General features: G+C 33.6%; 1 protein-coding gene across 1 annotated transcript in view; it reads right to left on the reverse strand.

Moving 5' to 3' along the window:
• Positions 1–14,671, reverse strand: part of LOC136034546 (E3 ubiquitin-protein ligase MARCHF6-like) — a gene marked incomplete in the record, with an annotated part of 64,307 nt that overhangs the window by 10,558 nt on the left and 39,078 nt on the right. The window contains 3 exon segments of the mRNA XM_065715777.1: positions 2–164; positions 5,947–6,085; positions 13,211–13,379. Coding sequence (XP_065571849.1) covers positions 2–164; positions 5,947–6,085; positions 13,211–13,379 — 471 coding nt within the window.

A 14,671-nucleotide genomic window follows, 5' to 3' on the forward strand; every position in this document is an offset into this window, starting at 1 on the left:
GATTCAGGATCATTCAAATTTCTCAAAAACCATAACAGGCCTGGTCTAACAACTTCTCTTAGCAGCATGACGAATGAAGCAAAGTAGAAAACAGCCATAATTCCACCGAGCCAATGCAAAAACATTGATGTACCTGGAGCTTTCTTAAATGTAGATATTCGATCCTACAATTTATGAATTTAATTAATATTGAGACATACTAAAGGGATAAATTGATTATAAAAACAAATTATCAGTTGACATATAAACATAGAGAAGAAAATGTTTAAAAAACTGAGAAAGAAAGGAAAAAAATGAGAAAAAAAATTATTAGAAAGTGACAGAGCAAAGAAAGAAGAGGGTTGAAAGAACCACTTATAACATTTATCAATTTTCACATTTTTCGCACAGTTAGTACTAATAGTAACTTAGAAAGCTAGAAAGAACGAAACTTCGTCAATACTTTTTGAACTCAATAAACGTAGGTTTAAAATTTGAATTTAAAAATGTAAAAGTTTTCCTCTCTTCGCATTTTTGTCCTATCATATTTTACAAGACTTCAAAGAAATATTAAGAATAAAGAAAGAGAACCGCTTGAAGAATTGTTAACAGTAAATTTCATTTTTCAAAGAGTAAGATTTAAAAGTTAGAAAGCTACAAAAGTGCTTTCCAAAAGCAACTTTTTACACTAATTTCAAAATGTTGCAAAATTTTCTGTATGGGAACCAGAATGAACCATACATTCAAACAATAAAAACTTGAAAAATGTTTACACAAAAACTGTACAAGAAAAATCTGATTACGTTTTTTTCTTTTTTACGAATTTCAAATTTTTCTCTGATTAAAAACTACTGGAATTTTCCTTCTACCCTTCCACCTCTCGTTTTTTCTTTAATTTACTCTTCCGATCCAACCTCAAACTTAAATCTAGGATGTCACAAAAATCAGTGTAAATTCAAATTAAAGTGGGTCCAGGTTGAAGAAGCAGCTAAAAATAACTGACACTCCTCATAAGAATAATCATCGATATTTGGTTTCAGGAAGACTATGAAGAAAGATTTTGAGGGTTTAATTTCTTCTATATCTAAAATATTTGAAAAAAACACACTAAGTTTCGATTCTAGATTACCTTTCATATTTTGATCGTCAAATGCGGTATCAAAGCCGCAGTTTGACCAGACTCTTCCCTGACCTCATCAACTTTCAACCAAATAGCCTATAGGTGAATGAACAGAAACTGAAAGATACACGATTCAATCCACTCAAGCGTGAAATTATAATCCCAGATGTGCCATTTCCTCATGCTCTAAACGAGTGATTGCTCGTTTAAGCTGCATGTAGAAAACATTGTCCACAATGGTTACTAATCAAACAAGAGTTAAACATGTATGCACAAGCTGGGCTTCTCAAATTGCCAGCTCCTATTTGGGGTCTCCAAACTCAAAATACTGCTGATATGTCAGCAGAATTAGAAGAGGTTCAAAAACGCACAAATAAAATAATACCCGGACCCCGATTCAGCAGCTATGAAAGTGCCCTTGAGCTCTTGAACATGCCCACTTTATTCGTTCGAAGGCACAGTTTAATAGTGAAATTCGAGAAAGCACTATTATCAAAGGAGAAGCACCAATTTTTTCTTCCGTCCACATCAACAGAACTGCTAGGCATCATAACGAACTATATCTCCGTTAAATGCTGCACAAACAGATTTGTAAACTCCTTTGTGCCATATTTTATAAGTGTATTTAATAAGCTAGTTTGTTTTTCTTTGTGATTGTAAAAGTAGCATAGATTAGCAATAACACCAATAAAAAAGGTAGTGATCTTGATAAAAATTACGAATACGGAATATCAGAGAATCCTACAAGGGAGCTTTCAAACTCTTATCTGCAAAAATACGAATTTCTTTATTCTTTTTTTTGAGCGCTTCGATAACTTTAAATGAATGTGAAACAATTATTTGCTCTCCTGTGGTGGCTCAGTGGGTTCGTAGTACGTTAGTAATACGGAACCCAGAGATCTAACCCGGCTGTAGAAATACACTGCAAGGCCGACGCATGGACCTAAGTAGTCAAGAAGCGTCAATTATCCGAATATTTTAACAATTATTTACTCCAAGGGAAAACAAGGTAATCAAAAAACGATAATTATGTCTCATAGCAAGAATGTAAGAGTCAAGCTGTATTTTAAATACAATTCACAATGCCTATTTGGCTTGAAATATCATATTTCTTGACCTTTTCCGATGGGATACATTAATTTATCTGTTTCACTTTGTTTTTAATACTTTGTGGAAAGAGAAAATACAGTTTCATATATTGGAATATTCCCCTGTATAGGGTAGTTGTACAGGGTAGGTGTATAGGTGTATAGGGTAGGGTAGTTGACAGTTGTATAGGGTAGTAGGATTCTCTGATATTCCGTATGTACACTCTAGAAGCGGAGAGTGTATTTGTGGTGAAAGTGAAACTTGTAGCCACTTCCTGTTTATTTCTTACAACGTTTTGGTATGGAATTAGAACTCCATTCTTTACGAATTAATTTCCCATTTTGTCCTAGTTCAGTAGTTTCTGATAAAGTATCAAGGAAATGTTTGAACAGATTTTTGAATTCAACTAGAAGACTGGTTTGATGTTAATATTTGATATTTATACCTGATTGTTGCCTTTGATTGTAGCATTTAGTAACCAAGTTTAGTAACCAACATCTTTTCCTGCTCCCAACAAAATGTAACATTTTTTAATATAAAAAAGAAATTATAGAACAATCGTGACATTGAAAGTTATAAATATTATTTCTGTAACTATTCTAGATCTACTTTCTTGCAATTATATTATGACTGCCTCAAGCTTTCATTTTTATAAATGTTTACGACTGTCCGACGTCTTCATTTCTAGTCTTTAAATATTTCATTTTTCTTGGTTGAAGAAAACAAACTGTTTTTTATTTCTTAGTGCATTTGTAGACTCGCTGTTTTTAAAGTTATTCTTCAATATTCTTATGTTGTAAAACTTTTAGGACGGAAAAGCAAATTACTTCAAATTTCATTCCAACGATTTTTGTACTCACGAGAGTGCAAAAGCAATCAAAAGAATGAAAGCCCTGTAAATAAAGTGTGGGTCGGTCATGTCATTGAAAGTAGCCTCTTAAGTGTTAAATATTTCACGACCGCCCCACATTTTATTTTCATGGCTCCACGCTTTTAATTTTAGTCTTTGAAAAGTTGAATTTCTGAGTAGATAGAAAAAAAATTTGCTACATTTGGAGATAAATCATTTTTTGCAAAGTTTTTTTTTTGCCCTTCTACTACACTTTGTTTAGTTTGGTTAATTTTTTTTAGGACAGACAAGTGAGTCTGTCCATATTTCCTCCTGGATGTTCTAAGAACGACTGTTTTACGTATAAGAGCAATGATGCTACCAAATAAGTAAAAGAAAAGAGAGACCATGCTGATAATTTGAGTGTTCTAGATGAGAATGTTAGTAAAATCAATGACTTTTTGGATGAATAGATTTCAAAATTAATGTTAGGAAGACTCAGCTTATCTGACTAGGAATAATTGAAGGTGAAGAGCTGGTGTTGGGTATCAATAAGATCAGTCAAGTGCATAGCTTAACTTATCTGGGTAGTATTATTATTAAAGATGGTCTAGGCAGTGAAGATGTCAAAAGTTGAACAGCCAAGGCCTTGGGTGTTTTTATCACAGTTGAAAAAAGTTTGAAAGAATTGTAAGATAAGTGTGTTGCGAACCAAGATTAGAACATTGGAAGCTACAGTGATGACAGTAATCAAGTATGGTCTTGAAACATGGGCCCTCCACAAAGGAAGATTTGCTAGATGTTTTCCATAGGAACTGTTTACGAATTGTTTTGAGTACCCGTTTGACTGACCGCATTTCAAAAATTAAGCTATAGAAGAATGTGGTTCAATCCCGCTTTTTAGGGCTGTAATGCGAGAAAGATTGAGATTACTAGGGCAGGTTCTGCGGATGAAGGATGATAGATGGCCCAGTTCGTTCTTTTGGCCAGATGGATGGCCAAGTGGCCATCCATCTAGGACCTACGGAAAGCAGGTTGTCCCCGAAACGGAGTGAAAAACAATGTAAGAAAGGATTTTGAGGAAATTGTGAGTTATTAGGAGGGTTTAAAGGGGGGAGGGAACTTTGAATAGGTTGGGATGTAAGAGGAGTATGCGCTCCTGTGTTGGTGCTGAATGGTGCTGCAGTGAGTGGTTAGTAGTAGTAGTAGCAGTAAAGGATAAAGATCTTCCTGTGCCAGTACTATCGCATAGGGTGTCGAATGGACATTTCAGTTGCTGGGTATTTTTTACAGGGACAAGTAGCAAGCTTGTCGCCAAGCCTTGGGGCGGCGGGGATCAAACCCTGGGTCCTGTATTGTCAAACAGAGCATCAATCCACGGTACCATACCAGGTAGTAGTACCACCAGGCCATACTTATGGTCTTTATGACCACCAGGCCATACCAGTGGTAGTAGTAGTAAACAAGCATTACAATTTTAAACAATTGAATCTTTTATGTCCATCTTTGAAGATTTGATCCTGAAGACAGATGAAGTTAAATAAAGTGTTAAAGAAAGAAATTGTCCTTTTATTTTATTCAATGTCCCTTCAACTATAAATATTGAAATATTTTCTGTTATTTCAAATTTTTTGCTTCTATCACAATCGCTTTCTTTTGTATGAATTGGTATCCAAGTTCTCTCAGCGAGTATGGTACAGTGAATTTATTTATAAAAAGCAGTGTGTCTAAGAAACCCTTGCGTCCTTTTTAATTACTAAATAAAAAGGACGTAGTATGGTAATTTAATTTAATAAATAGTATGGTAATTTAACTTAATAAAAAAGTCAGTATTGAATTTACTAAATTAGTGAGTATGGCAATTTAGATTTAGAAAAAAGTGAGTATTTAATTTAATAAAATAGTGAATTGGTAATTCAATTTGATAAAAAAAGAGAGTATTTAATTTCATAAAATAGTGAGTATGGTAAATTAATTTGATAAAAATGTGAGTATTTAGCTTAATAAAATAGAGATGGTAATCTATTATGGTTATTTAATTTAACAAAAAAATTAAGTATTTGATTTAATAAAAAGTGAGTACGGTAATTTAATTTAATAAAAAAGTGAGTATTTAATTTAATAAAATAGTGAGTATAGTAATTTAATATAATAGAAAAGGGAGTGTTTAATTTAATAAAATAGTGACTATGGTAATTTAATTTAATAAAAAAGAATTTACCTTTACATCCTTTCTACTGCCCCAAAATTTGACATAGCAACAACAGGGTACAATAGCGGGTAAAAAGACAGTGATATTCGACTTCCCTTTCTAATGTACACTTAAAAAATAATACTATTGGCTTAAAAGAAATGTGACTCATTGACATTACTACGATGAATTAATGCATCAACTGGCCTGTATATATTATGTTTGCTTGGTCTTTTTTTTTTTTTTGTTTCTTTTTACTGTAGAATTCAACTAGATCAGATCTAAACAAAGATTCTAAAAAAAAGACATTTTACGACTTCGTTGTATGGTGACGGTATAACTGAACTGCAGCGTAAACTAAAATTAGTCGAACAACTTTTCAATTTACGTAGTCTCTTTTTATGGAGACTACATAAATTTAAATATCTCTTTTTTTATGGAGAAAAAACCTAAACAATCTCTCTTTCTTAGAAAGAAGAGAAAGAAAAGATTTCTTTTGAAAATGAGAAAGAAGATAGATGGCCGCCTTTTTTTAGAAAAGAGAGGAAAGGAAGAAGAGGAATTCTTTTTTTTAGACAACAGAGAAAAAGAGAGAATGAGAAAGAGATGTCAGAAAAAAAGAAAAAAGAAATTTTTTTAAAGAAAACGAGAAAAGAGATTATCTCTTTTTTTTAGAAAAGAGAATAAGAGATATACACTCTCTTTTACTCTCTGGTAAAAACATAAAAAAAATTCTACCTTGAACGAAGCATCTACCAACGACAATGAGCAGACATCAAGCCACCAGCCACAAATCACAGGAAATAGTCCAATCTCAGCAACAATTAATAGTGAGACCTTTACAACCACGTAAGAAATGCCAACGCATCTTTTAATCCTAAACAGGAAAAAATGTTTATCAGTTACTAATGTCCGACATTAAAAAAAAAAAAAAAAAAAACATTTCAACATAAAAAGGACACGGATTCAGCGAGCAAAATACTATCTGGGACTCAAACAAGGGGGAAAATCAAATAAGATAGAGATTTAACCACCGGAAATTAACCCTAAATTGCAGCTCTAAAAAGGCACCTATATAAGAATACTGTTACTGCTACACCTGACACCTCATCACAGAAAAAAGCCACCGGAGTCTAATACATCTGCAAAAGATCTTTCGCAATCCCAGTCTAAAAAAAAAAAAAAAAAAAAAAAAAAAAAAAAAAAAAAAAAAAAAAAAAAAAAAGTGACACAGATTCAACAATTATCATACTCCATGGGGTTTAAAAAAACAAGGGGAAATATAGCATGGGATAGGAATATTTCAAGGGAAATCACTCTTAAAGCGCAACTGCAAACAGGAACCTAAATGAGGATACTGCTACTGGTACTACTGACACCTAATGAACAGCTGCGCAAGCTCCTTTTCTATCCCCCTCTATTTAAAATTTACGCTTCCCCCCTCTCAGTGAACCCCCCGAAGGATTCTTTTAGTCTTTCTGATGACTTTCCCAATTCCATTCGAAGACGTTCAGCTTTTCATTTGGTCCCAGATAGATTGCCAAAACTCATAATATTCGGCAAGGCATCATTCTTTGCAATTGGCAAAATATAAACAACTGAAAAAAAAAAGGTGTTATAGAACTTAATTTAAAAAATATATAAATAAATAATTATAAATTACAACTTGCTAATTACAATTGGTAATTAACAAAATTGTTCTTCCCTTGAATAAGAATTTAATTCCCTAAGTAAAAAGAGTAATCAAAAAGAAAAGAATAAAACATCGAACCACGTAATGAATAGTCGCGTGTTAGGAAAAATATACGAAACCCGTAACAAATGTTAAACTCATCTCTTGAACACAAAAGCGGCATATTTTGAGCACAAAAGATAAACTATTAAAAATTCAATGGTATATCAAACGTATTTATCACTGAGTTGTCTGATTCAAAAGCATATAAGACTGATATAATTTAAAGACGGGTAATCCTTACTGGCCTTACTTGTCAGGTTATCAAACAGTTCGTGGTAACGAACTGTAGTAAGGAGCGACCCGGCTCAACAGTAACCGAAACTCTAAAAAATACAATTTTGATACCAATAGTTACACCAAAAGAATCGCATTTTGATGCTGATTTTAAATATATAACTTTCATCAAGATCAGTTATACCCATCATGAGTTACGGGCCTGAGAAAATTTGCCTCATTTTAGAAAATAGGGGGAAACACCCCCTAAAAGTCATACAATGTTAACGAAAATCACACCATCAGATTCAGCGTATCAGAGAAATTTATTGTAGAAGTTTCAAGCTCCTATCTACAAAAATATGGAATTTCGCATTTTTTGCCAGAAGACAGATCACGGATGCGTGTTTATTTGTTTTTTTGTTTGTTTTTTTCCCAGGGGTGATCGTATCGACTAAGTGGTCCTAGAATGTCGCGAGAGGGCTCATTCTAACGGAAATTGAAAGTTCTAGTGCCCTTTTTAAGTGACCAAAAAAATTGGAGGGCACCTAGGCCCCCTCCCACGCTCATTTTCCCCCAAAATTCACCGGATCAAAATTCTAAGATAGCCATTTTATTCACCATAGTCGAAAAATCTAATAACGATGTCTTTAGGGACGACTTACTCCCCTGCAGTCCCCGTGGGAGGGGCTGTAAGTTACAAACTTTGACCTGTGTTTACTAATAGTAATGGTTACTGGGAAGTGTACAGACGTTTTCAGGGGGATTTTTTTTTGTTTAGGGGGAGATTTGAGGGGGGGTTACGTGGGAGGATATTGAACCCCCTCATACACGCATTAAAAACATACGAATATAGAAGTTCGTTACGTAAACTATTTCGTAAGTTACGTATATTTTTTACCAATGAAAACGTTTGTAAAAAATTAAAAGTTCTAGTTGCTTTTTTAAGTAATAAAAAAATTGGAGGGCAACTAGGCCTCCTCCCTCGCTCCTTTTTCTCAAAATCTTCCGATTAATTACAATTAATTAATATGCAAATTTCGTTTTAATTATTTATGTGCGGAGAGCCAAGATCAAAACATGCATTAATTCAAAAACGTCCAGAAATTAAATAAAAAAAAAGTTTTTTTTAAATGAAAGTAAGGAGCAACATTAAAACTTAAAACGAACGTTAATGTTTTAAAAATAGATTTAAGAGAAAGAGTCAAACTTTAGCGTAAAGAGCGGGCCGCTGAGGAGGAAAAGCCCCTTTCATATACGGAGTAATTTCTGTTCGTTTGAAGTTTTAATGTTGCTCCTTACTTTCATTTAAAAAAAAACTTTTTTTTTATTTAATATCATATAAGCTCAGGTTTTCCTAATCTCTCTCAAAACAAGATGGTTAATGCCATGCCTGATATGAAAGAGAGTTTTATCAAACTAAATTCTTGATAGTTTTAAATGTTACTAATGGCTTGCACCACTTGATTAAAGGACAACCAGCTTTTTATTTGGCTCCAGGTGAAATGCGAAAAAATACAATTTTCAGCAGCATATTATTCCCCATTCCCAAGACGTAATTTAAACCCTTAGAAAGTAACCTTTCTTAACCCTAGAAAGCAACCCTTACAGCCCTAGAAGGTGGGATTGAACAACGTTTTTTACAGCTAAATGTTTGGCAAACGGTCGTCCATGTTAATAGCAGGTTTTGATGATTCCTTTGTAAAATATCTAATATATTTGATGAATAATTTCGTTACTCATATTTTGGTTTCCTGTGAGTATCTCCAGCGTGTCTTATATAATTTCGGTGCTAGGCACATCCCCCCCCCCCGAGGAAAATTTCCATCGGAAAGTTTCCCCCAGAGTATTCAGCCCGTGAAAAATTCCCCCCACATGCAAAATTGAGCAGCAAAAGAGGAAGTATGAAAAATAAAAAGAATTAGGAAAAGAAAAAAAATGGAAAAATCCACTTATATTTCAAAATAGAGCCAGAGTGTATGGTGCAGAATATCCTATAGTGTTTATTTATATATTTTTTATTTATTTTACTTTAGGTTGAGTTAACACAGCAGTGTAAGATAAAGGTTTAATAAAATTATATGGAAACATGAAATTAGGGGCAACTAGAAAAGTTTCCCATGAAGGAATTGTATAGACATAACCGACTGGGACTAAGAAGTACGAGTGATTGCTTTCCGTGAACTTAGTCTGGTACTGACCAGAGGCGTCACTAGCCACACTGTTTGGGGGGAGGGGGATGAACTCCACTAACTGGCTGGTCATTCTCACCGGAAGGTTTGAATGATATTGGTATTCAAATTGCTTTAATTTTTGTTCTTTACCGACTGAGAATGATTTTCTTTCATTGATCTTATGTCGTATATTTCCGTTTCTGCTTCGGGTCACTATTTTACAAACTCAACTTTTTGATTTCACTGTCTGAAATCATTGGGGGAGGGACCTCTCCCTCCCTCCATGCGTGACGCCCCTTCTAACTACTATAGCATATGATTCCAGTTCCCCCCTTGCGATCGAGAACACTAGGCATACATCAGTAGGTTTTCTCGTCTGAAGTAGCTTTGAGGGGCCTTTTTTTCTAATTTAATTTACATGCCAAGGAGTCGACTAGTATAGACTAGGTGATTTTTCAGGAACATGCGCGCCCGTGCCCGAAATGCGCGACCGTGCCATATTACTACTTACACAACTGGGAAGTCAATATGTATTTTTGTTATACTTTTAAATCGATTGTCTATCTAGGAATTTATAATCAGTAGTAACTTGGTCCTTCTTGGAATAAGATCGTAGTCTGGTGCCATAAAATGGCAGAAAATATCACTTTCCCCCTTTTTGGTACCTTAAAAAGGGCTATGAAACCTTTAATTTCCCTTCAAGCGAGCCCTCTCCCGATCTTCTAGGACCAACGGTTTAATACGATCATCACTGGGAAAAAACAACAAATAAACGATAAATCTGATCTTCCTTCCAGAGAAAAATGCAAAATTCCACATCTTTCTAGACAGGAACTTGACAACTTCACAATAGGGAACCTCTAAAACTTCTTGAAACCTCTAATATGCTGTGATGCATCATTAAGATTACCTTTTTTAAAAGTGTTGTTCCCATTTGTCGAAAATTAGTCAATTTTTTTCAGGCTCGTGGCGTTTAATGCATAACATTAAACTTAATTAACTGTAGATATTAGGAATCAGCATAAAAAGCAAGTTGTTTTAATGTATTAATAGTTATTAAAATTCCTTTTTTTAGAGTTTTGGTAACTATTGGTCTTAGTCGCTACTTCATTCCACACCACGTATTCTACATGTTTTTTCGAATATTGGTACGGGAGGAGAACTTGCCGGGAAAGCAGATTTTCCTTAAATTTTTCTTCTTTTGAGATCGCAGCAACGCACGACGAGTAAGCTAGCAATCCATAAAAAAGGGCTAAAATACAAGCTTACTTAACACCCGATTCCATGCCGAACCAACTACTAGCCTCACTTCCTGCCTTATTTAAACAATATTACTGTCTTATATGGTGTAATTTCACTTTAAAATAGCTATCCCATAGGAATGCCAGACCTTCACTGAAGATTTTCAATCAGCTGACTTAAATGCCTTTTCATAGCCTAAGAAAGTCTGATAATTCAAACACTTCAGAATTGTTAAAAATTCGACTAACACATCTTCTTCCCTTCTTAAGGGCTATACCTTTCTTCTCTTAAAATGTTACATCTCTTACTCTAACAGGTCTAACCAAATTTTTTCGGAAATCCATAGAACCTTCTTCTCCTTCTTCATTAAAATACAAATTTGCACTATTTTATCTAGAAATTTGTAACCATCAAATTCAAAAAGTTCTTCCATACTATCAGCAACCTTATCATTTTCCTAACCTTTCATTAACCTAGCCTAACCTTATCATTTCCCAAAGTCTTATCATTTTCCTAACCTTTCAATGCCATCTTGAGGAGTTCAGCAAACTCCTCTTTGCTGAACAAATTTTCAATCAGCTCTGAACTATCAAGGATTCCCTCAAAATTTTCCATATAATTTGCAGGAGCTCTATTACGGTTCAACACACTTTGAAAATCTCTTTCCATCTCTGGTTCGCCATCTCAATATCATTTTCGAGATGAGGAGGGAGGGTGGGGCTAAGAAAATGTACGTAAATCAATGTACGCATGGACAAAAATCATTCAAAATTAAAAAAGAGAGCGTCAAAGCAGCATTTTAGAAAAGAATTTTACGATAGCTACCATTCAGAAAAAAGAATTACGAAGAAAATTAAAATATCATTGGAATACAGCTTCTGATGCTTAAAAAAAACATCTCGCACTTTTCGCCCAGTTCCAGTTCGCTGACGTCCCGTTCCTATTTTTAACCAAGACTTGTCCGACTGATCAAAAACTTCCCCTCAATTTTTTAGCCTGCGAACTACTAGAAGGTGATGTTTATTTTTAACATCTATGTCGGTCAATTCAACCAATTTTCAATTTACAATAGCAAAATGAATAAGGCTAGCCGTCTTACCATCACTTGCCTCACTCCATGAAAAAGATGGCAAAACGGACAAGAATTAACTACGAAAGGAAACAAACAACTGCAAACCGAAAAGGTATGCTGGCTAGTTGACACACTGAAAACAAGTGAAAACAAGAGAACACCGAAACCAAGAATTTTGGAAATTTTTACCAAAACAGGGACTATTTTACGAACCATTAGGGAATTTAGGTCTAAATGTATAATCTATCATAGAAGTACGATTTTATCTTTTGGTCATTTTACCGGCAAAAATCTGTATTTACAAGTTGTCTAATACAGTACATGCTTCAGCTAGATTATTGTGCAACAAAATTGTTGCAGTTTATTAGCTTTTCTATTTTACTTTCTTATACTAAATCCCATCCAAGCTACGATTCCATTTATCCCTATTTGTACAAGATGGCGGATATTCACCCCTTAATCCCCTATCTATTTCATATAGATATTTGGTTCAGAGTTTCCAATAAAAAAATTATCTAATTAAAATGTCAATTAGATATTTAGACAGGAGGTAACCTACGACTGTATTACAAATATCGAACACAAAACTAAATATTTTTCACCATGGTGAAAAACTCAACTAGTTAGTCGATTCTTGAAAAGAGTCAAGAGAGATGCGGTTAGCATCAGTCCTATACTCCAATATACCCACAAAAATATTTGTCATAACACGCAATATAACATTCAATAAGATACGAGAAAGAGAAAAAAGAGAAAAAGAGAAAAAAGAGAGAGAGAGAGATTCTTAAGAAAAAAGCTAGTCTGTCTAGCTTTTTACTACAAGGAGCCCATTTACATAGGAACATGATCCCTCCCCCTCTCCCATCATGATATGTTCTTGCTTTGTTCAATTGATTATATTTGGTCTAAGATGACTTGGGCCTTCTTGACGATGATTAACTTGGTAAACTTTATAGTAAAAGCTGAGATAAAATAGTTGAGATAAGTAAAAGTCTAATGGACTTGGTCAAATTCAGTAGAGTATTTTATAAACAGTCCAAACATATATGGCAAACACGAACCAGAACCTACCTTATTTGAATATTCGAAAGACCTAAGACCACCTGACCCAAAATACAGGTAAAGCTACATTTTAAAATCTGAGATGATTTAAGATTTCGCGTAGGCAGGACGTCCTTGATTGGCTATATGGATTTTCTGATCTGGGTATTGACTTTTAACTATGTATTGACTTTTGACTTTTAACGGTATTGACTATGTCTGATATTGACTTTTAACGGTATTGACTTTTAACTATGTAAGCATATAATTTTATTAACTTTATAAGGAGTATTTCTTCTACAAAGAAATACACACGGATACGTTTAGTGCCTAATTACGACAAGAACTGCCACTGACCGGCATGATCGTGTAAAGCATTTGACAATAAAATCGTTTGAGTTGAGTTGGATATTGCTTAAAATAACGCTATTTTCTATATGTCAGATTCTGAAGTCTCTAGGAAAGTTTACTCGTTTCCAGAAATTATTGTTTAATTTTTTTTAAATAATGTTTTCTAAATGTTACCTTTTTAGCCTTAAAAGAGAAGCAACAGCATGCAATATCACAAAAGCCAGACCAATGATGACATATCCACAGAGTGTAGTAACAAACCCTTCAAAATGGGAAACTGCAATGTGGTCTTGAAGTTTAAATCCAACTATTGCAAAGTGGCCAATGTGATAAGGAGAGAAGGCTTAAAAAAGAGTAAAGATTAAACTCAGTCTATATAAAAAGCTTATTTATTGTATTTAACAATAAATTTATTTATTATTATTTATTTATTTATTTATTTATTAAAAAATTTATTTATTTATTTATTATTTATTTATTTCCACAACAAGAAATTAAGAAAGAAATTAAAAAAGGAAAAGAAAATAGCTTGATATTTTGCTCCACCTACCCAAATCAATGGTTCCGATTTATTTATCTGTTCATCCCCCAAAGCCCTATTCACATTAGAGCTTAGATAGGAATAAATTTACTGTCATCGTAACATTGAACCAATCAGGGCCTCTTATAAAGAAAGAGAAAGTAAATTAAAATTGGTGAATAGTGACTATTTCTTTATATTACGGTCTAGCTAAGTACGCGTGCGAATTGGACTTAATTGAAAGGTAGCAAAGAATCGAGAGGATTTTCACTTTTCACGAGAGGCTTATTAGTTTCTTCCCTTTCCCTCGGCCCTTGACCATCACTAAGTTTTTGTTCACATACTTGTTCTATCTTTTCTTTTTTACTTTTCCCCAATATTTTCAGTTCACTTTCATTAGGTAAATCGGCCTATATGTATATATTTAATTTGTTTTAACTATTTGCTTTTTTGCTTGGCATATTCTAAATGAAAATCTTGTCAATTGCAGTGCTACTGATTGTCTTTTCAAATAAAGAATATTTGATTTTTTCTTAAGTTTTTTTCTTTTTCTTTTTTGAATAAATTCAACCATGTTTAGTCCCTAGTAAACAGTCTTTGTTCAATTTGTTAAAATCTAAAAATCAAGAAAAATTTTGCTTTCAATTTGAAATTAAAAATGATTGTTAAAATTTAAAGTCCATAAAACTTTGTCAGTCTAGAAATGCTCAATGGGTTTTCGATCAACAAAAAAATACGATGGATATTATCGTGATCTCAAGTTCTTATTTTTTCGTTCATAATATAAACATATCCCAAACCTTTCCTTTCAGTAGTTCAGCATTAAAATTAATATATTTCTTTTAAAATGACGATGAAAACCTGAGCATCAGCCTACCTTTGGTTTTTCATAATTAGTCATATATTTCAAGACTGTTTTCCATAAATTTAGGTTCTATCCAGACTGTATAGTAGCTTTTAGTACGGGTGTGAGGTGAAGGAAAAGGTAGGCAGGTGGGGAGGGAAAAGAAAGTGAACAAGATGGGGAGAATTCATCCTAAAATATACTAGTGTCTCTAACATTGTACTGGTTCACATCAAACACAATCCAAAGTAGTTTTCTTCTTTTTGTCAAG

This window comes from Artemia franciscana, chromosome 13, assembly GCF_032884065.1.
Source record: "Artemia franciscana chromosome 13, ASM3288406v1, whole genome shotgun sequence".
In the NCBI taxonomy this organism is placed as follows: Eukaryota; Metazoa; Arthropoda; class Branchiopoda; order Anostraca; family Artemiidae; genus Artemia; species Artemia franciscana.